The sequence below is a fragment of the Sebastes fasciatus genome, chromosome 5 (genome assembly GCF_043250625.1).
Source record: "Sebastes fasciatus isolate fSebFas1 chromosome 5, fSebFas1.pri, whole genome shotgun sequence".
Classification (NCBI taxonomy): domain Eukaryota; kingdom Metazoa; phylum Chordata; class Actinopteri; order Perciformes; family Sebastidae; genus Sebastes; species Sebastes fasciatus.
The window spans coordinates 12,094,123-12,122,029 of record NC_133799.1 but is presented as its reverse complement, the minus strand read 5'-3'; the positions used below and the strand labels follow the sequence as shown (position 1 = coordinate 12,122,029).

Here is a 27,907-nt window from a genome sequence, read left to right as displayed (position 1 = left end):
CTTTCACTCACCAAGAGGCAGGTAGCTTTCTGATTGGTGCGCCTTGAGCGGCCGTCGCCTCTCTTGGACCTGATTGAGACTTGCTGGTTGGCTGCCACAGCGATCCTTCAACCTGAGTGAAAGATAAACCAATATCAATAATCATATTTACACATAAACATGCACAAAGGAGAAATAAATCAAGCGTATCTAGTGTATGAATAAAAAGTAACATTAATGAGAAACAAAGAAAGAAAACACTGTTTTTCTTTGTTTTTATTCTCCTTTCTCTTTTGTTTTTCTTTCTCCTTCCCTATAACCATTATTTCTTCTCCGTCTCTTTGTTCTGTTCTACTGCGGACCACATATTTATCTTTTCCTCTCTCCCGCTCCGTCCATTTACTCAGACAGATATGGACTCCATACATTAAGTGCTACATACTTCATGAAATTACATACTTCTGTTCCTTTTAGACGAAACGCCAGACATACACCGTGTCTTTATTTATAGAGGACTTAACGATACGTATGGAACATGTCGTATATACAGCCCACTGCCTGGATGATGAATGTAAAGAGCTCCAGGCTACGTGTTAAAAGCAGGAAGGGATTTAAAGGGTTGATTTAAGTCTTTTAGAGAGTGTGAGAGAAAGAGAAACAAAGAGAGAGAATGACTGAGTAAAGGTGGGTTCTCCATTATTCAAATCTAGCAGACAGCATGTTATTTGGTCTGTAGCCCACCACGCACTTTCAGTAATGGGCTTGTGTCGCTTGGAGCTAAAAAAGCACAATGGTCTTTAATGTGATATTTGTCAAATTACACATGCTCAATGTGTGATCGTCTAGAAACAACAAACACACACATCATTCCAGCCACTGAGGATCATTGGTGTAGTCAGTGTGTTTGTGTGGGTTTCTAGGAGCATACCATACCTGAGCTGCTGGCTGCATCGGCTCACGGCGTTGTCCCGGCAGTGTGTGTTGTCGTGCACGCCGTGCGTGTTGTCATGCGTGTGTCCGTTGGTGATGTTGAGGCTGAGGCGCTTCCGACTCTGCCTCTCCTGGTTCATAAGCGCCTCTCGATGATGGCTGGACAACCCGTACTTTTCCTCCAAGCACCGCAGCGGCAGCCCTCTGTTGATCGGCTGGAAGATTATGGCTCCCACCACCTTCAATGCACAGATAGAAGACGACAGTCAAGTTAACATGTTTTCTGTATCAAATGTTCTCTCTTAGATAGTGAAATATTACGTTTTGTCCAATTACAACTAATTCTTTGGATGGCATTTGACATCCAGTCAATGTCAGCAGAGGAAGGTAGTGCACATAAGTATTTGCTTTCTTTATGTGTCTCCAAATTTGGGAAACGCACTGAATTACATATTTTACTGACCAGCAACAAATCAACTGTATCAAAGAGCCTGTGAAGATGTTTTCCATTAAAATATTTTATGTGTAAAAGACTTCACCAAACCCACCTGGGAGACGGGTTTTCTGTTGCCGACGTAGTATCTAACAAGTGCAGGGACGTTGTCAAACCCTTCTCTCTCCAGATGGTACTCGACTCTGGAGTAGGCTTCGTTCAACATCACTACCTGAAGGACAAATGGAAAAAAAAAAGTTATTATTATTATTATTTTTTTAATCAGTGACCCCTTAAAATGAAGCTAGTAATTCTCTAGGGGTGTAAGAAAACATCAAATATCAAGTATTGAGAAATTCTGTTTTGTGATACTATATCGATTCTCAAAAACACTGTATTGATTTTTAATTAATAGTTTATATGCAAAGATGAACTCAGTCTATACTTTATTTCATTTACAAAGCGATGCGCCCTCTCACTGTAGTTGGATGTTACAGGGACTGTGATAAATGTGGATGCAGATCCCAATGTTCTGATTACATAGAGTTAACTTTATTTTACTTAGATTTTATGCATAAACTGTAGTAGTATGTTCTTTATACTATGACAGTTTTCCTAAAATTATATTAAAAAAATTGCAATATATCGCCTTGCAATATATTGAATCATAACCCCTGTATCATAGTACGTATTGTATTGCCAGATTCCTGCCAGTACACAGACATACAATTGTCACAGGTTGCACATGTCTTCCAGTTGTGAGCAGTTAAACCAGACAGTGACTTTTACTTCTTAGATTTTTTTAAAAATGTTCAATAATTTTAAATGTAAAAGTTATTCACAAGAAAACACTAAATGTTAGAACAAATTCTGTAAAAAAAAACGAATACCACATTTTTTTAGTTTCCTGTTACATTAATTAAAACTACAGTTACAAAAACAATTCTCCCGTCACAGAATCAACATCCGAGTCTGGAGCTTTTCAGCTTCTTGCTTTAATTTTATAACATTATTAAAATAATATGAACAATTAAGACCACCGCTGAGAAGATCCCCAAGTCAGACTTTACAGGAAATCTTTGTGTTTGAGGGAGTGCAGAGCAGAAAATTAATTTCCAACATGTTTTCCAAGCTGAATAAACGCTAGCATCAACAATAGCATCTGTTTACACTGGTCTAATTAACCGGTATTGGTTATTAATTATTGCTGCTTTAGGTCACTTCTAAGGTGCAATCTTTTATATGATTCTTTCTCCATCAATTTTATTCATAACTTTACAATTATATTTTATTCAGTGCTAATTATCCGACTTATCATGTTTTCATGTTGTTAGTCTGTAACTCAGTAATTCCCATCTTGGCCAGGACACTCACAGGACTTTTTAATTTTTTAATTAATTTCAATGAGGCTTTCCTTGTTAAGTAAAAGTCAATAAAATCTAAATTTGTGTGAGATAGTAGTGTTAGAATGGATTCCACCACCAAACCAAAGTATTACATTATACAACTTCAAGTGTTTTGTCAGTTTTATATGAAGTCATACTCATGGTTTTACCTTCTTGTTGATTTTAAAGTGCTGGGCAGCATTTCGCCACTGGCAGGTCAGAACATAACATCCTGGACTGGACAGCGAATCTCGGATCATGAAATCACCATCACGCTGCACCGAGTTTTCTGCAACCTGGAAGAATACAGAGGATTACATATGGGTACACACACACACACACACACACACACACACACACACGCACACACACACACACACACACACACACACACACACGCGCACACACACACACGCACACACACAGGCGCACGTGTTTGTTTACAGTCCAAACATTTAATTAAATCTAATAATGGCCGGCTGTTATACTGTTACTGTCTCTATGAGCTCAGTGCTGCCTGGTTTTCAGCGGTTACGTAACACATGAAGATATTTAAAGCCTCAACCTCTGACAGTATTTATCCAGCTAGAAAATCATCAGATAGATTTTTACATTTATGTTTTATAACTTAATATTTACATAGGAAATGTGCTCTTGATTTCAGCCAAATGCCCCGACTAAAGTTTTATACCTGGGTCAGTGAGCTTTATCAATGTCAGCTATGCTCCATCTGTTGTGCAACACCACACAATTTGGTTGAAAGCTCCAGAAAAAAAAGCTAGTAAATAGACCTTGAGGTTTGATTAACATTAGTTTTAGACTTGTTTTGGTCAAACTGCTGTTTCCAAGGATAAGAATTTCACACCCTTTATATGTGTACATTTCTGTGCATGCAAATAAAAACAAATAGTTGATTGATTAATTGATCGACAGAAAATTATTCAGGAAGAATTTTGATAAATGATTCAATGGTTTTGATTTGATTCAAAATACCAAACATTTGATGAGTTTCAGCTTCTCAAATGTGAAGATTTTATGCTTTTCTTTGTCATATATGATAGTAAACTCAATATATTTATCTAACTGTTGGTTAGATAAAATAAGCAACTTAAGTGCGTCATAGATGGGAATTTTTCACTATCTTCTGACATCTTATCAGCAAAACAATCAATCAATTAATTGAGAAAATCATCAATCAGTCATGAAAGTCAGGTTGCAGCGCTCCATGGACACATAAAACATTATGCAGCACGTCTACATGCTAAACTCTGCAGTTGTTATAAAACAAGAATAGATGATAAATATTAGATTTTAATAAAGTATTCACTTCATTGAATCCGTGCATAATTAAAAGCAGGGCTGAGGGACGTCATGAGGTTTAATATGTCATTCAAAAATCTGATTTATATTTGGGTTTCACAGGAAACTAATGAGCTGAACATGTTTCTTTATCTTTGTATCCATCACACTCTTGTTACATTTACTGCCTCTCTCTCTCTCTCTCTCTCTCTCTCTCTCTCTCTCTCTCTCTCTCTCTCTCTCACACACACACACACACACACACACAACCCTTCACACACAGTTACAGACTTTAATTAAGCAAGTGTTTGTATAGTATATAATGGTAGTTTAGTTTAGCCAAAGGAAGCAGCTTATTAAAAATGATTACATCTCAGAGCTGGCTTTCAGAGGGAACACACAATCTCTCTCTCTCTCTCTCTCTCTCTCTCTCTCTCTCTCTCTCTCTCTCTCTCTCTCTCTCTCTCTCTCTCTCTCTGTCTCTCTCTCTCTCTCTCTCTCTCTCTCTCTCTCTCACACACACACACACACAGACACACACACACCATACAGAAGGAGCTTTTTATACACTGACCTCATGTTATAACCCCGGCTCTGCTGCCGAGGCCACTATTTAAGTTATAATCTTTCTGTAAGCACTGTGAGTGCAGTATGGCAGTCTAATAATAGGTGATCTGGTTCAACAAGTTTCTAACCGGGCTTTTAAAGGGAGGGACTCATGACTCAGATTTGTGTGTGTGTCAAGGTGTGTGTGTTACCTGTCTGGGTATTGCTCCGTGGTACCATGCGTGGCTTCTCGGCTCCTCGCAGTTCAACTTTAATTCTTCCTCCAGCTCTCTGCGAAGTTTCTCTGAAGGGCAGTCCACGATGAACTGATCTCTGGAGAACTGCAATGAAAAATATAAAAAAAACAGAACTGAATGAAGTGGCTGACTTCTATAGAAAAACACACAGAAACTGACATCAGTGTCTTCGTTCGTCCGTCCATAGCTTAAAGTTTAATATACAGACCATGGATTTTAGTAGTTATAGGAGCATAAAAAACAGTTCCTTATTACCTAACAAACAGCGATAAGGGCAAAGCTCAAAGCACAGCAATAACAAATATTATTCCTGTGAAAATAACAGCGGTTGATGTGATTGTTTGAAGGGAAATTAAAAGTAATGTAACATTTGTGTTCATGGTGTAGCTCAGTGGTTTCCTTTCCCCTTTAAATTACCACAATGTCTTATTGAGACTCCTCGTCAGCTGTTGCATTTGTTATTGGACTCTGACCAAATGATTCATTTTGTTGTTTTATTCAAATACATTTTAGAAGTCTAAAAACACTATCTAGTCATTTATAACAAAAAAAAAGATTAAAAGGATAATATCTATAATATTGCTGAATTATTCAATTTTTCTGCTTTTCTATACTGTTAATCATTTAGTCTCAGATTGATCTTGCAACTCCCAGGTTAGGAATCACTAGTGTATCAGCAACAACTTCATTCAGACCTCAGTCATAAAGCTAAATACATGTAAATGCATTAATTAGTATTGATAATACTACTGCTACTGATGTTACTACTAATACTACTATTAACAATAGTTTATTTTTTTACACACATGCAATTAAAACCTACAATTTAAAAGCACAGTAAACAGTACAGCATATATGAAATCCCAGCAGCAATTTAAAAACGTGATTTAAAATTTAATTTAAAAGCTTTTTAAGAGCCCGCAACAGAAATAAAAACCTTCCTGAACAAGAAGCAATCAGACTTTTTCTTTTTAAAGATAAAGTGAAGTTTTACTTTATAGCCCAACATTACTAATTTGCCTCATAGGAATTTACAATTTGTGCAACCGACAACAAGCAATACCCTTAAAACCACATTGATTGAAGGTCACCCAAAACATAGAGGGTTGCAAAGAACAAGACAGGTGAACCATAGAATGAATCTTGTAGACACCTGACAGATGATCAAATGATTGATCAGTCGGTTTAATCCTGACAACGAACTTAATTAGAAAGTGAAGGACATAATGATCTGGTAACAACCTGACAGGATGCAGAGTCAGCACAACCACCTGCACCACAACACACACACCAAACACACACACACACACACCAAACAAACACACCAAACACACGCACACACACACTTACATCACAGCTGCTGGGTCTCTGCATCGGTCCCTCGTTCTCTCTTAATCCAAGACCCACTTCATATCAAACACATACAAACTTTAGTTTGTATCTCTAGCATTAAACAGCTCTCTTTCAAACACACACGAGTCCTTCTCTGAGGCAACATGTGATTTTCCTCTCGTGGCTTTCCATCCTGACCCCACCCAACTGGCCAGACCTGCCTCCATACACACCCTCACCTGACGTACGTAAACACCCACCCACACACACACACACACACAAACACACACTCCAGTGACGCAGACACTTCCCTGAACTTTCCCTGAGTTGACAGGTGAAACTTTTTGTCATAGGTACTCAATAGTTTGTATTGCTATTTATTCTGTGGTCAGTGTTGTACCTGTTTCATTATAAGTAAAGCATCTGAGACAGATAATAACAACAATAATGTTATATTTTTTAAAGCTTTTTGGCAAGTTGTATAGAAGTGGTGCAGACATAATAGTACAGTACATTCAATCACTTATACAATCCAGTACAGTTGTGTTGTCTGTCACAGAGTGCTGTATTTCTATGTGTAACTACCTCCGGGTCTGAAAAGTGAAGCCAATGCGTAAGTGCCTTAAACTTGCATTCTTTCTAATAGCCAGCAGGGGGCGACTCCTCTGGTTGCAAAAATAAGTCTGAATGTGAAGAGGTCTATGAGAAAATGACCCTACTTCTACGTTCGCAGTGTGTTTTCAGTTCATGAAAGTTAATCGTAACATTTTTAGTCGCCTGAAAATGTTTCATTCAGTGTTCGGTTGTACGTAGCTCCACCCTCTCGCGTCACTTCTGGTTGCAAATGACCAAGATGGCGACGGCCAAAATGCCAAACTCAAGGCTTCAAAACGGCAGTCCACGAGCCGATGGGTGACGTCACGGTTAATACGTCCACTGCTTATATACAGTCTATGGTGTAGACACTGTTAAGACACTGAATATCAATACTATTTAGATTTCATGGTACCTTTGGCCGTAAAGGTTAATTCTAGCCATTTTAAGAACTCAAATGTTATTCCTGTTTAGAAAGTATCATGATCTGTATTTATATTGTTCCACTGCCAAGAAAAAAAAGGTAGAATCAACGGTCTTTTGTTTGCATGTTGTGTCATGTTACACAGCTCCGTCTGGCTTAGATCCAAACAGTATCTGAACATGCTCATACACCTGTAATGATGTTGTAGTCTTTGTCTAGTAAAACTAATGTTAATCATTTTAAAAGGTGCGTCTTATTATTCTGCCACGTATATTAAAATATAGAAGCACGTCCATGTTGACCGTAGCTGTTAACATGAAAGCTCCAATAAGGGATATTTCTGGCTTTAGCACTGAATCAAAATGCTCGCAGGCAAATGAAACGATTGCTAGAACTACCAATCCCACTGAGAATCAACATCTGTCTGAAGCTCTATATAGAGGTTTCAGACAAAGAGACATTTTTTTTCCATCAGTTGGTGCACTAAAATAGGGGTAAAAAAGTAGTGAAGATGTTGTTTCTGTGATACTAAGTTTAAAGAATAGTAGAATAGTTTGCTGACACGATAGACTGGCTTATGGTAAGAATAAGCTTAATGCAGCTCCATAAAAGCTGAATGTGTAGCAAAGCGAGTGTTAGGAACGAAGTTGATTAAATGTAAACATTGTGAAGGGATCCTGCTCACTCATGTCTCACACCCAATCACAATCGATGTGGTATAATATTTTTGAAAAACAGCAATAAAAAATGCATTACTGTTTTTTTAATTAACAGCCTAACATTGTGCGCCACGGAAAACTGGAAGATGGTTCTACTGCAGGTGAAGTAATACTATGATAATGCTATGCTGTATAGCTGCAACTTAGTTGTAATTTCCCACTGGAAATCATTGGTAGCAGGTCCACATGCTGGTGTAAAGAGACTTTTAAAAAAGTGCCTGAGGACACTGAACGTTAAAGCATCAAAGACTGTCTATAGAAGACTTTGATCCAAACCTGCATGGATGAAGAGGTTCAAGGCAGACTGAGCTGACGGTAACACAATGTCAGTGCTGACATTAACACACGCACACACACACACCCACACACACACGCAAAGGGAATTATTGAACCATGTACTTGAAATTGGAAATATGTCTATAACATCCCCATGAAATTGAAACCTAGTGCATCCTTTCATCTCTTTACCGCTTGTTCTCTCTCTCTCTGTGGCTTCTCTACCTCTCTTTTTCATATTTTCTGTCTCTCTCTCTCTCTCTCTCTAAAGTCATTACAATAGACCCCTCTGCCCTCAGTCTCCACGTCTCCATACATGACAGGGAAATCAAAGTATCCTATTACAGCTTCTACACAGAAAACAATAGAGCAGGACACAACGGGCTCGGCGTCATAATGCACATGCAATGATTTTGTTTGTTTCTAGTTTGAAACGGAGACACCAACCAGTGGAGACTTGTGTTGTATGCCTGCGTGTGTTACTGTGTATGTTACTGTCTGTGTGTGTGTTGGTGCAGCAGTGGAAAGTACGTGGGGGCTGTATAATTGAGCCGTCATTCAGTCATGTCCTGCGGCTGCATTGATTTCACTGTATGGAATCAGATTCTAAGTACAATATAATTGCAAGGCCCCCAGAAATGTTTCATGGGGGTGGCCATCTGGGCCACGGAAAATCTCATGTCAATATGAGAGTTAAAGCAGCAGTGGGTAGAATTGGAGCAAATAGGTCAATTGGTCAAACTAGGCAACGCCGATCAAATTTGAATCAATATTCTGTTACTGTAATGCCTATTTCTCGTCTCAAATGTTTTCAGAAAAATCTTGTAGTGTACTGTTTAGCTGTAAAATTAGAAAGTTTGTGACCCGGCAATACCAAGCACCGCCCACAAGCCGGAGCATATTTTCTCATTTTACAGCTAAACAGTACACTACAAGATGTTTCTGAAAACATTTGAGATGAGAAATAGGCATTACTGTAACAGAATATTGATTCATATTTGATCGGCGCTGTCTAGTTTGAACGTTTGATTGGAGTTTGTGAGTGATTGACAGCTGCTTCCGTTGAATGAACAGCCAATAGGAACGCTCTCTCTCTGAAATGACCTGTGATTGGCCAAAGTCTCCCGTCACGGGCTAGATTTTCTAAAGCCTGAAAACAGAGCCATGAGGAGGTGCAGAAGTGTAGTTTTCTCTCAGAACATTTGAATTACAATATGCTGAAAGGAACTGATACTGATATGCTTTGGTTTCTTATTTTACAGTTCATGTTACTAATTATCTGATGTGCATAGACTAATACACCGGTGAACAATCCTGTTTTAATGTGTTATGAATCTGTATATACATTTTGTTCCGTGGCCCCGGCGATTCCACACAGGAGGAGAGACATGTACTGTACTTAAGATTTCGAGGTTGCTTCACCTTTATTTTGTTTCACTTTTTGTTTTGTCACACATCAGTTGAAAACAGTATGTCACACCCATTAACGCACTGTCAGGGCAGCGTGATTTTCCTGTTGTACCGGCATTACACAACACGTTTAGAGACAAGCTGGGTCTGAACTGGAGAAACTGAAAACACAAGAGCTGTATTGACTTCAGTGTATTTGGCTTGTGTTGGAGCTCTAGTAAAAAACATGTCTTTTTTTGTTTTTGGATTATAGTCACATCTGGGATTACATTCATTACAACAATAAAATGCTTTTACACCTGCAGCCGCACGGCCAACAGGGCTGATGAACAGAGGAGTGCTGTAGAGAACAGGGATGCATGGCAGGAAGGAGACGAGGATGTATGGAAGGAGGGAAGGAAAGGGAGGGAATGGATGGATCATGTAGTGAAGGAAGGATGAACAGCAGAAGAACTGAGAGAGAAACAGATGAGTGAAGACAGATGGAGGAAGGAAAAAGGAGTGAGGGAGAAATGGAGATGTTGGATGGGAGTGTTTTTTTATAGGCTAGCCTTTAATAAGACCCTGCAATATGATGTCATCCTCAGAGAGCAGCTGCATTTATACTGTACCACCCTGTGCATATGGACCACAACACAGCAGTAACAGTACCATGAACTGTACTGGCCCGCCTGTCTTTCCAACATCCTTATTTCCTTTCCTCTCTTACTTCTCCTCCTCTTCTTCGTCATCTCTCAGTACTTACAAGTTCAAAACGCTTCCTGATTGAGCCATAAAGACAGCTTCATGAGTGAATGACAGTAGATAAAGTGAAATATCTCCGGTGACATTGAGACTCAGAGCACATTTCATCTGACTGAATGAAACTCAGGGGTGAAGGTAAGTGTTAACTGGAGTACTACCAGAGGTGGGAAGTAACCTTGTACTGAATTTCAGTCAAATTTAAAGGTACAGGTACGTCAATGCTGAGTATTTCCATTTTAGGAGAGTCTTTACTTTCAACTTCTTCTACTCAAATATATTTCAAATTAAAATCCACTTCATGGTAACATCTTAACCCCCCTTATCTACAAACACACTAAAATGCAGTTGTAAGCAGATAAAAGTAATGTATTTGTTAACAACTTTAACTCCTCCGGTGGGCACTCATAAGAGGGAGGCTGGTGTATAAACAGATGATGAATGAATTTATATGTCTTCATAGAATTGTTGACAAATAATGTACTTAATTAAAATGTCTTGATATCTGATTGAGACTGCATTATACTGCGTTATAAACCATTTATTTAATGTTTATATTGCTTAGAAATGCTAAAGACACGGGGGTAAAGTGTCACCTAATACATTTATCTGATGGCTGTAGTTACTTTTTGTAAAATTTAAATTCAGCGTTAAATACATGCTAATATAATTTAGCTGTTACCTGGTAAAAATGTCTTAATCCAAAATGTCAAATTTTAGAAACTATAAAAAAACAGCCTTGTTTAGTTTGATGACAAAGCAATTTTATAATAATTTAAGTGTTTTAGAAGGAGTACAATCTGCTGTGGTTCGAATTGCACCTAATCTGTATGCCCCTTTGGATAAAAGCATTTGCCAAAAGAATAAATGTAAATGTACAGAATTGTTTCATATTGTATAGAAGCATTCAATCCTGATCTTAACAAATTAAAATCCATAAAGTTGTAGATGTATCTGTATATATCTGTATATGTCTAAAAACACTGACAGGTTTAAAAAAAATCTCTTACTCATTAAAGTGCCAATAAAAAACAAAGGGTATTGTTCAAAGAAAATCCCCTCACTGTTGAAATCCTTTCCTGGAATCTACAGAAAGTATTTCTTAAACTCTTGAAAGGCTTCTATGTGTGAGATGATGCACGGGTTCATAGCCAGGTCTTTGTCTGGCATCAGTCTGAGCTGGCGTGGACCAATCACAAGCAGCGGACAACTCTGTAAGCAGCTTGTATTTTGAGTTCAGTGAAGTGAAGACAAATCCCCGTTTTCACCCAAATCCTACATGTATTATGTAAAGCACTGAACCTAAGATGACCTCTTGTATGACAACACCGACCTACAGTTCAAAATGTCCAAAATCATTGATTTAATCTGATAATGTGCAGGATGAGAAATAACAAAAGAGCCTTAAAGCTATAATAATAATGTTCTAACACTGGTTAGAGGAAGAAACTGAAATCACATGAGCTACAAATCTCATTAACAGAAAAGCAAGTGGCCAGAAAAAATACGTTATTACAGGTTTTAATGACTTCTTTTTCCAGTCTTACCATGGAGAGAACAAGTGGTTTTCACATCCTCATCATCGCCAGTAAAATAACAAGTTGATCTGGTATTTCCTCTTCTCTTTATCCTTGTCTGTCTTTATCTTTCTCCCTCTCAGTTTCTGTCTCTCCCCCACCTTGTGGCACTCTGTGTCTCTTGCTACTGTACTATATGCATCCATCCAGCTGTCAAATTAACTCAACGTGAAGTTTTGAAAAGTCACAACACGAATGCAAACTGTCAGTAGTGCAGCGACTTTGGAAAATACATCCAGAAGGAAAGTAAAGAAAAAAAACTTTGGGATGCTGCATGATTATTCAGCAAAAACCTCCATCTCTCCACCTGTCACCTCTCACGTATGAGATGTTTTGCAATACTGACGAAATTCTATGAAATTGTATTTATTCTATTCAGCATTTTTAGTTGAATATAGTCTGATAACAACTAAGGGCAGGACGCACAGTTTCTGTCTCCTACTGTACATTTGATTGGATGGACAGTCTCAAAGCTGTTAATGAAAGCTAATAACTCTAAATCTTTTGATTTCAGGATCTCGACATCTCGTCTCCGTGATCACAAGGTCCCCACCTTTCCTGTTTACTCACAACTAGATGGATGCTGCTTCCTGTGTTTAGGCCAGGAGGCATCTGACGGGTCGGTCTGGGACAGCTACAGAGAGATCGACATCAGTGCCATCTCTGCAGATACTGCTGTATAGGTCAGTCTGTCTCTACAACAAATCTAGGACTTGATATTGCATTTAGTGTTTATTTGAATGTACTTATATTTGTGCCCTGTCCTGGTTGATTGTGTTTAGATTCTCTGAATTTCTTTTCATTCCAAACATTTGAGAAGCAGGGTTAAGGCCGGTATAGGTTGTTGATTTAAATTCCTGGACAAGGTAGAGAAAACCGCTGTCAAATGAGTATCGAGAAACACACGCTTTTCCCACAAATATGATTCCCAGAACAAATCTGGAAAAAAAATCACCAAAACTATGCACTAATATAATTTATTGGAATAAATTTGAGGTGGGAACAGGCCACACAGTTACACAAATTATACTTCATTTAATATTTACAAGGCTGTTCATAAGCTTTCGAAAGAGTCATGTTATCATGTGGTTTGTTTAGTGGTTAGTATATTTTATGGCCAAAAGTATGTGGACACCACTCAAGTTTTCCACATCCTCACTTTTCAGATAGTTTGGTGTGGAAGAGCTTTGACCTCAACCCGATCCAACACCTTTGGGATGAACTGGAACGCTGACTGGATTGTGAGCCAGAGCTTATCAGCCAACATTGTGGCCGACCTCACTAATGCTCTTGTGGCTGAATGGGAAAAAGAAGCTTATACTGCAAAACAAGATTGATGGTCAAACAGCTTTTTCTATGTTACTTTACTGTGCCGTTTTATTTTTGTGTCTCACTGGGAACACACATAATCTGCATATACTATATTGTATACAGTTACTGTGCTGCTAAGCTTTTGATAAAAAAGTGTATAACATTATTAGATAATCTGCTCAATCTCCTTTGTTCCCTGTGTTAATATCTCTTCTATACTATGGTTAGGGATTCAAAACGGGTCAATGGAGTCTCTCATGACTGAAGTACAAGTTCGTTTTGATACACAGAAACAAGAAGCTGGCTCTCTTTGGTCAAATGGCAACCTCCCAAAGAGACAGATGGAAGAGAAAATAAAGAGGGGAGTGACGGAAAAGGGAATGGAATAAAACCCCGGGCTGTTTGGAGTCCAAAGGACGAGACACAGATAGAGAGATGAGGACAAACAGAGAAAATAAAGAGTGATTGTGTTGGGGGGAGAGATGTAAAAAGAGACAGATGAAGGATGGAGGAAAGGCAGTGCTGGAGGGGCATTGTAGAGCCAGAGAGGATGATATAGGACAACAATACATAACACATGCAGATGGCAAGTCCAAGTCCCAGCAAAGACTCTCGTATTAGCAGATACTTTGGGATCAATATCAGTATAAACTACACATTTTCTGCATTAGACAGTTGTCCAATTAGAACTAATTTCAGCAATAGTTTATGAGTTTCTCTGAGACAGGATGTTAGGCTTGAGTTCAAAGCTGCACACTGACTGTTCCAGTGACTGTGAGAGATGAATTATGAGGACTTCAGTGGTCATGTGAGTTAATTATAGGGCTGTCCTTGGCTCAACCAAGGAAATTCTTAGTTGGCTAACACTCATACAATTTTGTCAACTAATCGATTAGTTGATTTAATCGACAGATCGGTAAAAGTGAGGAATCAAACAAGCAAAGAATCACACAAAAGCATCACTTTAAATCTTGTGTTTACCAGAGGTGTGCTTGGAAATAAATCATTCAGGATGAAAAAAAGCATAAAATCAACTAATCGATAAAGATAACTTAGTCGACTAAGACCAAAACTACCGATAAATCGACTAAGAGGGGGCAGCCCTATAGTTAATTATATGAGGTAAGAGGAAGTGACCAGTTTAGGCTTTGACCATGAATCCAAGCTTCCTTACACAACATAATTGAATGTTACATTTTTTAGAAGAAAGTTTGTTCTGAAGTTTCAATTCATTGTTGATGATCAACCACACGTTTAATTTGGATTCATAAAGAGATGCCCAGTTTTCATGGGATTGTAGATGTTTCACATTTCCATTTTGTCTGAGCGCTTTAAGGATTTCTCACTCATGTTGGCATAAAGTTGAGATTTCATGTTGATTAAAATGCTCATGAAAACACAAAATGTGGACTTCTACAATGGGCCTTTCTGACAACAGACATTTTGACTTATCATAGTAGGACAATCACAAGTGTTACTAATTACACTAATGATGGCTTCGTTCTATCCAAGAGTCCTAGTGAGAGTGACAGTGAGCCAACGTGCACAATGACTGGACCCTGAAATCAATTCAGCTAAATGGAATTCAGCCATCATTAATTTCATTATGTACACTTGTGCTTTTCCTACTGCGACGAGTCAAAATGTCTTCAGTGAAAAAGGCCTAGTCCAGGACAACAGGGCAAACTCTACCAATGAAAATCGTGTGATATGATTGAAAGGTCCAGAACAGCTACTGAATGGGCCTCGTGGTGAGATTGTTTTGTCAATGGATGGTCTTGTGTGCTGCTGGGAGGTAAGGGGAGGTCATCAGTTTTTTGTTACCTTGGTGCTTCTTTATGATGTTTTTATGACGCTCATGCTTTATGTTATATTATGTGCTGTCATAATATGGTTGTTGATGTTTTCTTTTTATGCTCTTTGTACAAAGCAAATCCCCCTAGGATCAATAAAGGGTTAATTCATTCATTCATTGGTAGGTCAGTGAAGAGCAGAAGCTCTGCAAACAATATCCATAGTGATGGCCTAATTTTGTTTAATGAATCCATTTGTGTTCTTATAATCATTTGTTGACATTTGTTTTGTTTAATTGCTGCATGTTTACGTTTTAGTTTAGATTTCCACTTCCTTTATTAGTGTTTTCTTAATGTCTCTGGATGTATTAAAATGATTCATATGATGAACAACTAATGGGCATCCAAATTAACTAAACAATTAAGCAACATTAAATGAAACAAAACCTTTTTTTCCTCGTAGACTCTATTCACACCTTGCATTAACACATGTTTTCCTCTATCCAGGCACAGACTACATCTTATAACAGCAGATGTAAAACGTGGTCCAGGAGGCACAGAACCGACCATCTCCTGGCTGATCTACAGCGGGACAAACCACGTCACCTCAGCCCGCTGCTGCGCTGCTCGCTCCATCCAATCAACTTAATGGCATTCATGCGTTTCACTGATGTCATAAAGAAGACAAACTATCACAAGTTAGTAATCTATCATTCTCATGAGGACTATTGCCCCCGTCTTAGTACTTCTGCTTCTATAACTATCTCTGTCTCACCCTTTGCCATCACACACACTGCCCTGCCTGTCCGCCAGCACTAGTTATGGATGAAGGCAGCTATATATCTCACACTCACAGTCAGACAGTCACACAGTCGGTCATTTATGAGAGCGTCTGGTCCCAGTAATAAAAGCCCTGTGTTCAACTCACAGAGGGAAAGAGGAGGACTATTCAGTGTGATTAGATTTTGCTCAGACTGGGAGTGTTACCATGCAATGTGGGGTTATGTCTTTTTAATAATTGCCTTTTATTAATGTCTCATTGTGGACTGCACAGTTTCCTGTGTTATACAACAACAACTGACCCTGAAAAGCATGCTTGCATGACAGCAAATCTCCATGTTACATTATTACTAAACTGAAAACAGAAAGGCATGAGCAAAGACTTCATACAAACCTGCACATGTGCACTTGCAAACATGCTTTCCATATAGACACCGACACACAACATGGACTTTCTGCTCACACACACTCTTCCCCATTCTCTCACCTTTGCAGTGATGACAGAGTTCTTGTGGTAGAAGCAACACAGAGCTGCTGTCAGGGTCTTGAGGTTGCATCGCTCCGACATCCTTGTTAACTTTTCTTAACAGCCAGCCCAGGACTAACTGGGATAACCTGCAGCCAGCTCGCTTCAGCTGTAGTCACCTTGACTACACACCCAAAGCGTAAACTTTACCAACTGTCAGGTCCATCAACAAATCCCATTTGCCTCTTCAAGCCAGGAAAAACTTCCATCACAGAGTTACAGAAACGAAACAATGTCCAGTGTAGTTAGATGTGATGTAAATAAACTATAATAAGTCAGAATGTGCAGCCGGTCAGGTCCCAACATCCCCATCAGGATGACCAACACTCTCCTCCACAGTCTCCTGCAGAGTGAACCCTCCACTCTCACTCAGCTCTGGGAATCCTTTCTCACACTATTTTCCTCTTTTTTGCCCCGCCCCCCCCCCAAGCTCCATGTGATCTGGTTTGAGCCAATGGTGTGTGGTCAAACTGGGAGTGGCCCCCTTGCTCTTGAAAGCACATGGATGATGGATGGAAGAATATATCACATATATAATAGTATGTATTTTGCATAAACCACACGGGATCTTATAATGTCTCACTAAATATCACTCCCTGTTAATTCTGTTTCCCTTGGGCTCAAGATCATTTACATCCAGGGCTGAAACTAATGATTATTTTCATTATTCATGAATTAATTTGGTTGATTCATTGATTGTTGTTTCGTCTATAAAATGTCAGAAAATTAAACTTAAACTGCCCATCACAAGTTGATATATTCAAATTGCTGGTTTTGTACCACCAACAGTCCGAAACCCAAAGATATTCAATTTATCATAGAAGATAATGAAAACCAGCTTCTATTCATATTTTAGAAGCTGGAACCGATCATTTTTGGGGCATTTTTTAACGTAAAAAAAAAGACAAACGATTAATCAATGGACAATTAATTGAAACCCTGTCTTTGCCTTTGAGCACTCATTGCTGTGCCAGAGATCACCTGTCAATCAAACAGTGTGTTCAGCACTGATATCTCTCTCTTTGGACCTGATGTGGTGTTTTCTTTGACTGTTCAGCAATGGTTCTTTCACTGCTTTCCCAAAACTACCTCTATTTATTACAAACTAAAAACAGAAAATACATCACTTCCCGTGTTGGCAAGATTTTTCCTGAGGAAATAGCACACACTGACAACAACCATGTAAAACCATTTAATGGCAAGTGGTTGCAAGTTCAGTCACTGTTGTGTACTGAAAATAAACTACAATGCTGCTGCATGATGTCTAGACAAGAGGAACCAGCCAGCTATGTGTGTGTGTGTGTGTGTGTGTGTCCTGCAGACTGACGCTGATAAATAGCTGGCCATTTGTGTTACTTAATGACCGCTGAGCAATTACACCCACATACTAAAGTGCCACAGCTTTCCCACCGATTCACACACATGCTACAGACACATACACACTCACATGGGCACCCAGTATGGAAAAGGACAATGTATGTATACAGTATAGGCACATCATCATGGCAGCCACTTACATCAACAAAGACACAAGCACACACTGAGGGTGACACCCCAGCAGCAACCAAGTTAAAGGAATATTCTGCCGCAGGAAATGGAGCCACTAATTACAGCGTGAACTCTCTGAGGATCCACGGAGGAAATACATGTAGAACATTCCCTGGGGCAACACACACACACACACACACACACACACACACACACACACACACACACACACACACACACACACACACACACACACACACACACACTACTGCCAACCACAGCAGCCCCAAATCACCAGCTAGGCTAAATGTCCACCTTAAAATACACACATCCGTCGCTCCAGGAATGCTCTGGAAAAACAACGAGGGACAGAAATCGGCGCGCTGAGGGTTCTATGTTCTCTATTTCTATCTGTTTGTTGTTTCTGTCAAATGAACTAAGGAGAGGTTTCAGCGACTCCAGCAAGTTATACGTGACAAAAAGGGAGGGTAAAAGATTAAATTTTTTTTGTCGTGTAAAATGGTGAAATTGTATTAAATATGTAGATTTATTTTGGTTATGTACTTTATGTACAGTGGGGCTGAGAAAAGAGAACTGGTGAGCAGAGGTTGAACCAAAGTAAATAATGTTTTACCCCCTACATGGACTCTTAAAGCTGCAGGAACTGATTTTATTGGCCACTTAGGGGCAGTGGAAACAAGCTGTGAACACCGACATATTATCACCTTTTAAGTTGATATAGCAAAGTGTTGGTAAACAGTTGCTTATTTAAATGTCCTGCATTTACATTTAGTCTCTAACTGTGTGTGTTTGGTGCTGTAGCGTACAGTGGGATTTTAGAGCTTTCACAATGAGAGCGGTGAGACAAACAATTAGCTGAAACTCACTAAAAAGCCCTGTAAAGTCGAGGGGAGCTGCAGATCTCTGTAGGTTCATCACTACTAGTAACCCTTTTTACATTGTTAGAGTTTTCCTATTGTCATTTGATACATTGTTACCATAAATACATATTAATATAGATGTTTCAAGTTTGATGTTTCTGCTCAATTCACAAGAATTTTATGAATTTTAACACATTTACATTAAAGTTGTTGTAAAGTTGACTATGTTGCTGGTGGTGTTAGAGGGAAAACTGAGGGAATCACCAAAGCCATTCGGTTTCATCCAATACATGCTGAGATACTGTATGTCAGTGAGGACCAAAGTCATGGACTGACCAACCATCACAATAGTATGATGATCAGAATTACTTATTTCGCTCTATTTTTCAGTACACGGTAACAAATTACAAAATAAGGTAACACTTCATTTTACAGGTCCGCAAATTTCATGGTGATTATGTCATAATTAGCAAGTATCTTATTTGAAATTTCTTTGGAATTACTGCCAAAATACCCCAATATTTACCTCAAAATGTATCAAATATTACTTCATTATAAACATTATTTAATAATAATAATAAGAAATTTCAAATAGGTTACTTCCTAATTATCACCTAATTACCATGAAATTTGCAGATCTGTAAAATGAAGTGTTACTGAGTTCTCTTTATGTTTGTGTTTTTGTGTACTTTTTGAGTATTTTATAAAAATCAATACTGGTGCTTTTACTTATTTATCACAAGTATTTCGCTGCATTTCAAGTTGCATTAGTTACAGACTAAAAACAAAAGTCACTTGAAAAAGTCCTGATAAACTGTGTGAGAAGGGAACAGGAACAAAAGAGAGAAATCAGCGGAGAAGAAGCTGCAGGTGTGTCTGCGGCCGCATGAGGGTGGAGAGCACCTGAGGGGATTAACTGCCAGGACTAACTGGGGTAACCTGCAGCCAGCTCGCTTCAGCTGTAAATACTAGCTGTAGTCACCTTGACTACACGCCCAAAGCGTAAACTATCAGGTCCATTAACAAGTCCCATTTGTCTCTTCCAGCCAGGAAAAACTTCCATCACAGAGTTACAGAAACTAAACAATGTGCATTAGACGGTAGAGCCTCATTCAGCTCAAAAGGTTTTGGATTGGAGGAGCGCAGTGGGACCTGAGGCAGAGAGGCCGAGTGGACTGGGTATACTGGGAAAGACATCCAGATTGTATGCAACGCAAAAACAGCTATAATGCACAAACAGGTAAATCTCAATTCAGTGAGAAATTCAAGAGCAATCACATCGACCTATAGTGCCACTTTCTTGATCCTTTAAAATGGACTTAAATCCCCCCATACAGTAGTAATCAGCTCTGACCATTTCAGGTCCTTCTGTACATTATTCCAGGAAGAAGGAGCAGCGTATTTTAAAGGTTAACCTTTGGGACCAACATCTGTAGAATATTGTGGGAGTGCAGGCCATATTGATTTTGGTTTGTGCACATGTATGTACACAGATACGAAGGGACCAGTCCAAGGAGCGATTTATATATACTGTAAGAGCCAACCAATGTGAAAGTCTGTGGACATACAGAGATGGCCATTTAGGAGCATTTAAAATGCATACAATAGTAGTCTTTCCACCGCTGGTGTTTTGTGCTGAAAATCAATCATCAATCATATTTCTATCAAATCATGTCATGGTGACAAATAATAAACACATAAAAGCAAAACGTTTTACATTGCATACAATCTTCCTACAGTCTTCATGCTACGCTATCAAAAATAATTATTCTACATGTAGGGACTTTAAATACATCATCGGATTTTCCTGACACTTTATAGTCAATCAATAGTCTGATATCAGCCTCAGTCTCAGCAGCTTCAGTGTCCTCCTGTACCAGTTAGACAGTTTCTAATGCCAGAGAATAAATGTCAGTGACACTGCTGCTCAGCCCCCTGGGTGAGTCTGAGTGTTTGTGATGGGTCATCGATCAGTAATGGACTGTGATCTTGGTGACGGTCATATCGATTTGTGCAGCGTGACGCCTCCACTGTGTAAGCCCTCACAACGTCAATGAGATATGTGCAGTCAGTGGGTACGATACAATTTTTATGTGACTTGAAAGAGAAAGCAAATCCACAAGTTTTGTGCTTTTAGCAGTACATATACTGCATCTGAAAATGGTTTCTAAACAGTATTTAATATCCCAGTTTTCCTATTTTTCATCATGGGGGAAGGTTAACTTAAGTTATGGAAAGTGGAATAACCATTTGGTTTGAGCAGGTTTTTTTTTCTCCACACAGTAAATGTTAATCCTATGCGTGGTTTATACTCGTAGTTTAGATTCAGATACTAAAAATAATCCTTTTCTCTGCTTTGGTTTCAAGCCAAACTTGTTAAAAAAAAATACCTTAAAAACAAAATAATATTACCTTGTACTAGAACTTGAAAAAAAAAAATCAAAAAAATCATAAAATATATTGAGATGATGCAAATCTGTTTAGGTTTTGATGATAGTTTTAATAATTTCACTTACATTGTAGACATGCGATTATATATTTAAAAAAAAGCTGGAAATACAAACAGGTCATGATGTATTAAAAGCATGACGTTCTGTGTTCAGATAACGACTGGTGTCGAGTCGCGTGACTGACATGGTGGTTTACATCGTGACTCCTAATCTATAGAGTCCGACCCAGATTAAACAATGCTCATTACCCTTTCCTCTGGTCTAATAGGGGTTATATAACTAATACAGTAAACCCAGTTGACCCTTAAAGTGGCAGTTCATAGACTCCTACAAACAAGTTGGGAAGCTTGTTAATACTGAATTCAGAAGTATAAAGCTCTGATTTGAAATTAAGGAAACTTTTTTTGTGTAAATGTTAAAAGTACTGTGTGTATGATGCCTATAAAATCTGATCAAATTCCCCCCAAATGTCAATTTAAGTGGTTCTAACAGGATGACTGAAGACTTCCCAGGGGATTATTATCATTGGTCCTTTGCTGTAGTGAGGTGTTGTGTTGCTGGCCAGCTGCCTGCTCTGCTTATAGGCTGACAAACTGAATGATTGAGTGTCCGTGCAGCTTATTGACTGGCTGACTGACTGACACGCCTGCGGGCCGGTTAGTAGAGCTGAATAGTTGGCTAGCAGTGTGACCGCCTGATTGAAGACTTGCTGGCTTGCTGACGGACTGGTATGATGATCCTGATGAATATCACACTGCTGTCTGGACTTCTAACTGGCTGATCCGTTTACAGATGTGGGCTCTGTCTCATAGTGTAGTACCTGAATTTGACCACGAGAGTGCAGCAGAGTGCATCTTTACCTTCAAGGCACTTTTATCCTTTTAGAGATGAATTAATCAAAGGAAGTAAACACTTTGTATTGATGTTTTGATCACTAAACTATGAATATGTGTGTGCTGTAAACTGTGCAATGTCATCCACTTGAGCGTTGAAAGCTATTGCAACCCGAGACCACACACAGACACAGACACACACACACACACGCACACACACACATACACAAACACACAGAGCATTATTGTTTCTTAAAGCTCTCTCATGAGGGTAGAGCAACTTGATGTTTTCAAGTCAAAGACAGAGTGGGAATGAAAGAGAAGGAGCAGAAGAGGGTGAGTCAAAGAAGAGTTGTGTTCATCCTGAACTACAGAGGATCAACGGAGGAATAGACTTTCTTTCCTTCCTTATGTCTTTCTTTCACTCTTTATTTCACAATCAGTCAATTTGTTATCAAAGAACATGGAGAATATGGTGTAATACTGCCATCTGACCTAATGTACCATAATAGATACTGTTTTCATGACTGTCAAAATTAACCATTTGTCCCAATTTCCTTCCACCTTCTATTCATAAAAAAAACATCTTAGGTATTATTTATCGAGAGTTACACACTCAAACATTCATCTGTTTTGTCAGGACTCTGTGGGTGTGGATTGATCAGATTTGATGGGCAACATCAACTCCACAACTGGTTGATTTTTATGCTGCTAAAACTCTAATTGGTGCAAAAAAGCCAAGAAAAAAACACAATCAACTTAATTTCTGATGTGAAATAAACAGTTTGACTGTCTCTCATTGCTCATAGTAAGAAGCTGATTAAAAAAAAAATAAGATTTCAGCGCTATTAAGACTTACTCACAACAAAGACTTTTTGCTCAGTTTACGGCTGCAGCAACATAACACTTCTCTGATTTATCCTGTGGGAACTTTGCACCAATCCTGGTTCCTAATTCCCCTCACAGACTTCATTCTGCCTGTTTTTTAATCTGGCCAAATTTCCCAACAATTACACCGACTTAAGCTACAAGAGCCCCGCTTTATAGCATGTTTTCCTGCCTGTCAATGCGATAATGTGAGCGGCTAACAGTGCACCTTTAGAGCACATTACTGTGTTACCCTGACTAGCACATTAAGTTCTTAAACATCCTAAACTATAAACTGTAATGTCGATCAGTGTTTCCCAAAGCCCAAGATGACGTCCTCAAATCTCTTTTGTCCACAACTCAAAGATGAGTAAGGAGGAGTAAAGAAATAAAAAAAAATATTCACATTCATTTAAGAAGCAAGAATAAGAGAATTTTAACTCAAACTGATTATCAAAATAGTTTGCGATTAACTTAATAATTGACAACTAATTGATTAAGCGTTGCAGCTCGAATAAACTGCTACATACTAGTGTATTTATAATACAGCTTTTATATTAACCCACCATCTTACCACCTAAAAAAAAGGCGCTTCATTATGAATTTAATGTTTTTTTACTTCCTGTCAGTGAGGGAAACCAGCTGATCAGACAATAAGCAGAATTTAGACATCAAACAGCTCTGAGTTCGTCCACGAGGAGAGAAATTGGCCTTTAGTCAGACAAGAGAGTGATATCTTTATACGATTGTTCTCCACAGACACTTCCTTCCCTGCATCCATCCATCCTGCACACTACTGTGCATTATCGATGGCCTGATTGCACCGAACAATCCAAGCCTCAGCGCACAGTTTCTGTACTTTTGACCTTTCCACAGGATGTGACGTGGAGCACCTGTACTGTCTGTCGCAGTCTGTGTGTGCGCTTATACACGGACATATGTGTGTGTTTTCATCCACTGTGGAAATGCAAACACACCTGGAGTACCACAGCTGACAGCTACACTTTCACACATATTATATAATACAGGATACAGGAGCTCCATTTGTGGTCAGCACACACACACACACACACACACACTGTTGACACTTGCACACAACCCTAATTTGACCAAAGAAATACACATAAGTGCTGTTTGTGTGAGTGGGAGTGCAGGTTTGAGTGCGTGCGTGTGTGTGTGTGTGTGTGTGTGTGTGTGTGTGTGTGTGTGTGTGTGTGTGTGGTTAGCTCCCACATGTTCTTGTGGGAAGGACTGAGTTTGCTTTTCAGACTGAGGTGTCAGCATCCAAACGTATGAGCTAATAGATGGAAAGGAGTGATGGATGGGAAAGAGAGAGGAATGGATGGTTGGGGCGGGATGGAGAAGAGAGGAGATAGAGAAGAGTTAAAGAGAGAAGAAATGGGGAAGCACTATCTCAGTACGTATATGTGTAGTTCGTACTGCTTTACACTAGAGAAACACAAGATCACATGCAGTAGTTTAGCTTTACTTTGTTATTAAGAGGTCTATGATGATATTTTATACGATGGGGAGGCTCAGAACGTCATAAATTAAAAGGAAAAATGTGAATTGTTGCTGGTTTTTCACTGTTCTTATGGCTATACAAAACATTTGAACTAAGTGCGTTACTCGCCAAGATGTGGCATTTTTTGCATTTGATTAATCCTCACAAGTGAAGATAGCGTAAAGCCGTAAATCGTTTAGGGATGGGCATTTCAAGCAAAAATACTATTCGATAATCACTGGGAGCAATTCGATCATTCTTCGAAGATCGCTCAACCGTGGGGAGAGAGAGAGAGACAGTGTGTAGAGCGGGCACATTTTCACACCTAACTGGAATTATTTCGACAAATACAAGTTGTTGGAACAGCGCAAAGACTAACCAAGTTTTATTTTTTATGCCAACGGAAAAGAGCCGACTGAATATGCCGCACACGTTTTACAGGATGTGAAATTTGACGGTAAAAAACAAGGGAAAATATATTTTTTAAAACAAGGCAATAGTCACAGAAGCCATTATTTTTTTTAATAATTTAATGACGCATCCCTAGTATCATTCAACCGTTTTCAGTTCCAGCACCAAAACTGAATTTCTGCATAAATACATAAACAATGCTTTTTTCAATAACTTATATTAACTCAAGTAAGCCGGATTTTCGCACATTAGTCAATGTTTAATGCTGTTGTTCTAACAGAAAAAGCACAAAAAATATGTTAAAATGCAGCATGAAATAACAAAATAACTATTTAAATCAGACAATATCTCGTTGAAAAACACAAACAACAACATTTGGTGCCAACTTTCAGTACTCGACAGTGTGTGATACTCGTTCTGTGGAAACCCTTTGGTCGGTATTCAAAAAAGTATTTAGATTTGATAGCTTATTGTGTATATATTTAATCTTAGCCCTTTAATTACATGGATTTCCCCTAACAATTACGTAGAAGTTGAGTATAAATAGAAAGGCAAAGACATAGAACACGATAGAAATATAGACAGTATAACACATCATGTGTCTGCTAGATGATAAAGTGATAAGAGAATGATTACCTCTCAGTCATCACCTCTCTTCGACCGGGTCTCAGGTGGTGTATGTATGTGTGAATATGATTTACAACAGCGTGACAGCCAAAGCACAGTGGCACACATTATGATTTAAAAGGTGTATTATCCTTGTAGCCCACAGAGGTAATTAGATAAACTTCTCCTATGAGTGATGTTTACATTGAAGCCTGCAGAAACAACTGAATATTCAGTAGTTTTAGTTTCGGTAGCAGTTTTAGTCAATGATGGATTCAATAGATTTCCTCAGATGTTTTACTAAATGTCTTAAACTTTATTTAACCTCGCAAAGGTTAAAGAAAATGTGTTTATTCTAGAGTTGCAGTATTTTCCACGACAGAGTGGATCGCTTGTGGTTTTAAATAAGTAGTAGTATCACTTATACCACCGCTATTGGCACCGCCAATACTACATAACGAGCAGACTTGCACCTGAATTAAACTGAACCTTATGGCTGTGTTGCACATAAAAGGTTGCTGATCTTTTATGTTTGTAGAGGACAACCAGTCCCAGAGATACTGTAAATGCACCTATAAATGTGTGCAACTACTGAAAGTGAATGTAATGTGTTGTGCATCAGCAGAGTGATAAGAAAAACTGTCTTTCTGTATAAAAAGTCCCACAACAATAATGAAAAGAATAAATTAATAAAGAAAGTGTCAGCAGGATTTAAAACCTGCACAACCCAAATCGTAGTAGCAGTTACAGTAGTAATGGTAGCAAGAGGCATGTGTGGCAGTTTTGTCTATAATTTGTAACTAACAAACAAGCACGTTCGTGGTTCCTACCTTAACATAGTCCACCGTGGCGTCCAGGCCGGCAGCAGGCTCCCTGGGGAACACAGACAAAGACATGGTCCTGTTTAGCGAACACATCTCTGCTACTGGACCCAAACTGTGCTGGGTGTTCTTTGGTTCCTCTCTATAGTTCCTATTACAAATAAAGTGCTGAGCTGGTTGTGTTAAGTCCAGGTGGATCCCTGAATGGTGCTGATGCGCTGCTTCTTTAGAGATTCAAACACAGCTCTTTTAAGAGATGATATAGTTCAGACGAAGTGTGTTTTAAAAGTCTAAACAAGTGTCCATATTAGCCATATCCTAGACCAAGAAGGTACAGCTGCACTGTAAAGCTGGCGTATTTTAATGGCAATGCTGTTCACTGTTCTTCTGAAAGACAGAAGTCGAGTGAAACCGAACCTCACACTGAGCTGCTTTAAATCTGAGTCTCTCTCTTTCTCTGTCCCACTCGCTGTCTGTCTCTAACTCTTTCTTTCCCTCAGTCAGTGGTAAAAACATGTTCACTCACTGCCTGTCTGACTTGGCCTCCCTCCCTCACTCTCTCGCTCTCCTCCCCCACCATAACACACATCGCAGCCACACGCCTACCCTTCAGAGTTTACTGACAAATTCACAGAGAGGTTAGAGCACACACACACACACATACAAACGGCAGCATTTTATTTATTTTTTGCATTTTCTGTGATTCCTTCATTTATCCATAAGCAACCACATCAGACAGAAGTTTGACATTTTCAATGTGTATCCTTGACTCCCTCTAGCTCCAGTTGCATTGGCTTTTCTTAGACGCTGCCGTTTAAAGGTCAGAAAACATTTTCAGTTCCTGTATTTGGCATTTTCAGTTTGTTTTGACTAGCAGTATAAGATCCTCATATTGTGTTCCTTACAGAATATCTGACTCATGCATGCCATCATTTCCATTGCTCTCCATCTTTGCCTTGAATATAGGTACTTGAGTGTATAAATGGAGCGCAGAGTCTGCAGGAGGCTTATAGACAGGGGCTCAGTGAAAGAGGTAATTAGCTCAAATCCCCGACTACGTTCGCAAGGTTGGTAGTTTAAATCCCTTAAGCCCTCACTGGTGTTCCCACGGGAATATTAGCACGGCCCATTACTTACCAAACCAAATATGTTTAGCCCTAAGCCCTCTCAGTTTAATATGGCCCCAAATAATGAGTGGGATTTAGTTATGTAACTAAACAGAAGCCTCCATTCACAACAATGTATAGTCATTATTCATAGAAGGTGGAGTGCTGCTCAGGCCTCTCCATCACCCTCAGGATTTACTGCAGATTTCACTTTGAGTTGTGAGTTTGACTTTGCAGAGCCGAGGAAGCTCCGCGTACCCAGCCGATCCTGTTCCAGGTCTAAACATCCCGAATCCAACACATCCTCCTATCACCTACCACAGTGTATCAACACACATCTGCACTGAGTTATCCTCACAACAGAGGGCTCATCCGTTGTTGTTGGCTGAACAACTGTTTGATCGTGCCAGAAGCAAAAATGCTGACATCATGTGTGGGTTTTTACTATTCTATAGTATTAGCTTTTGTAAAAGTTTTTCCGATCAGCTATATAAAGTTGAAGTGCTCTGCACACTATAGCTTCTATCCCACAATGAAGTTTTTCTTTCTGATAATTTATGATGAGCCATTTTCTTTATTCTAAGCTAAGTAGGTATCTGCTACTGCAGTGGCAAATATTGTGTGATCA

General features: G+C 39.0%; 1 protein-coding gene across 2 annotated transcripts in view; it reads right to left on the bottom strand.

Moving 5' to 3' along the window:
- Positions 1-27,907, bottom strand: part of bcar3 (BCAR3 adaptor protein, NSP family member) — a 51,981-nt gene that overhangs the window by 6,663 nt on the left and 17,411 nt on the right. Inside the window, exons 4-9 of one of the 2 annotated variants that reach the window (XM_074635101.1) lie at positions 26,183-26,225; positions 4,785-4,913; positions 2,898-3,023; positions 1,458-1,574; positions 913-1,148; positions 12-112 (exon numbers count right to left, since the gene is read on the bottom strand). In XM_074635101.1, the coding sequence (XP_074491202.1) occupies positions 12-112; positions 913-1,148; positions 1,458-1,574; positions 2,898-3,023; positions 4,785-4,913; positions 26,183-26,225 (752 nt within the window). Of the gene's footprint in view, positions 1-11; positions 113-912; positions 1,149-1,457; positions 1,575-2,897; positions 3,024-4,784; positions 4,914-6,179; positions 6,345-26,182; positions 26,226-27,907 lie in introns of those variants that run through there. The other variant, XM_074635102.1, reaches the window with a different exon arrangement.